The 1,653-nt window shown below is 39.1% G+C and overlaps 1 protein-coding gene across 1 annotated transcript in view; it reads left to right on the forward strand.

The window, feature by feature from the left end:
* The window catches only part of LOC107724494 (rho guanine nucleotide exchange factor 7-like), a 29,147-nt gene that overhangs the window by 18,957 nt on the left and 8,537 nt on the right, over positions 1-1,653 (forward strand). Inside the window, exons 12-14 of the mRNA XM_016533463.1 lie at positions 539-625; positions 791-869; positions 972-1,111. Of these exons, the coding sequence (XP_016388949.1) occupies positions 539-625; positions 791-869; positions 972-1,111 (306 nt within the window). The remainder of the gene's footprint in view (positions 1-538; positions 626-790; positions 870-971; positions 1,112-1,653) is intronic.

The following is a 1,653-nucleotide window of genomic DNA, read 5'->3' on the forward strand; positions in this document are numbered from 1 at the left end:
AAATCTAAAAAAATTCTTATGGTAAAGACAAAACCCTCTGACAAAATGTTTGTTTGCAATCACATGCCCCATGTCTGGGAGTGACAAGTTGTCAAACCGTTCTGATTGAAAAATAAAAATATGCTGAAATAATTTGATAAAATAAAATGTATAACATGTTGATGCAACCACGACTATGAGTAGTGTTTAGGTAGCCTTGTATAATTACTGTTGTTAATAAGGTTATTATTAAGTAGTGGTAAGTACTGATGTGGTAAGTAGTAAGTGAGTAGTGATGTGGGTTTTTATGGCTCAGAATTCCATATGAATCAATCATGTTTCATTTTCTGGATACAAGTGTTATAAAAAAAGAAGAAAAAAGTTGTCCTGAGTCGTGTAAACATGCTATTTACAGTACGAATGCATTACAAGTAAATAACATGTTTCAAAAAGACCTATTGCTGATTCATATTGACAAAAATGCCAATAGTTTTGTGATTTCAGTCCTACAGTTATAGTGGCTGTGTGGTATTACAATTTTTTTCATATTGTTTTTTAGGATAAGCATGAACGTTACCTTCTGCTGTTTCCTCACGTTTTGCTCATCCTGTCTGCCAGTCCAAGGATGAGTGGCTTCATCTTCCAGGTCAGAAACCAGCCGCTGTCAGAAATGATTACTACACAGCCAAATAATTCTCACTGCCCTCGCTCCACCATCCCCTAAAATCCACTCAAACCACAGCTTTTCAAACATTAAAATGGCACTTGCGGCTCTAGCACAAAGAGAAAACGTCTGCTTTGTTTCTCTCAGGGCAAGCTACCTTTGAGCGGGATGACGGTGACCCCATTAGAAGACTGTGAAAGTCATAAAAATGCTTTTGAGCTTTCAGGTAAGGACAAACTGTCTCGCATCTTTTGTGTTCAGGACACAGTCAAGTGTTTTTGATCATTCTTAGTCATTCATTGACTCTGCTTGTGTGTCCATTCAACAGGAAGCATGTTCGAGAGACTTCAGGTGATCTGCTATAACAAACAGGATCTGCAGGACTGGCTCGAGCATCTGAACCGACAGACCAAGCACCCCACCATGGTGGCTCCCAGCATGAAACCCCTCACTGTTCCCTGCCACACAGTGGGTCACCTGTTTAACATCACATCTTAGAAAACCACACATATAGTATTTAAAGTGATAGTTCACCCAAAAATGAAAAATTACCCAATGGTTTACTCACCCTCAAGCCATCCTAGGTGTAAATGATTTTCTTCTTTCAGAGGAATACAATCAGAGTTATATTAAAAAATGTCCTGGCTCTTCCAAGCTTTAGAATGGCAGTGAACGGGTGTAGATATTCACACTTATCGGTGCACAAAAAGCTTTGCAAAAAAGTAAAAACACAGACATAAAGAACTTTATGTTTAAGAAAGTTTAAGAACTTAACAAAATATATTCAAGTGTAATAGAACACACTAAATTGATTGATTTGATTAATTTATTTAGGGTTTAAGGTTTGCCTGTCCAGTATCTTCAACTTAAAGGTTAACTTAATTTTTACCCCTCCAGCTCCCGTCTCACCCTCTGACACCGTCCAGACATGCAGAAAGCCGGGGCCTGACGGTTGCTCCTGCCTACCACACCTTACCACAGCCCTACTCTCATGGGGCCCCTCACAGCAC

This window comes from Sinocyclocheilus rhinocerous, unplaced genomic scaffold, assembly GCF_001515625.1.
Source record: "Sinocyclocheilus rhinocerous isolate Xijiao unplaced genomic scaffold, SAMN03320098_v1.1 scaffold64, whole genome shotgun sequence".
Taxonomy (NCBI): domain Eukaryota; kingdom Metazoa; phylum Chordata; class Actinopteri; order Cypriniformes; family Cyprinidae; genus Sinocyclocheilus; species Sinocyclocheilus rhinocerous.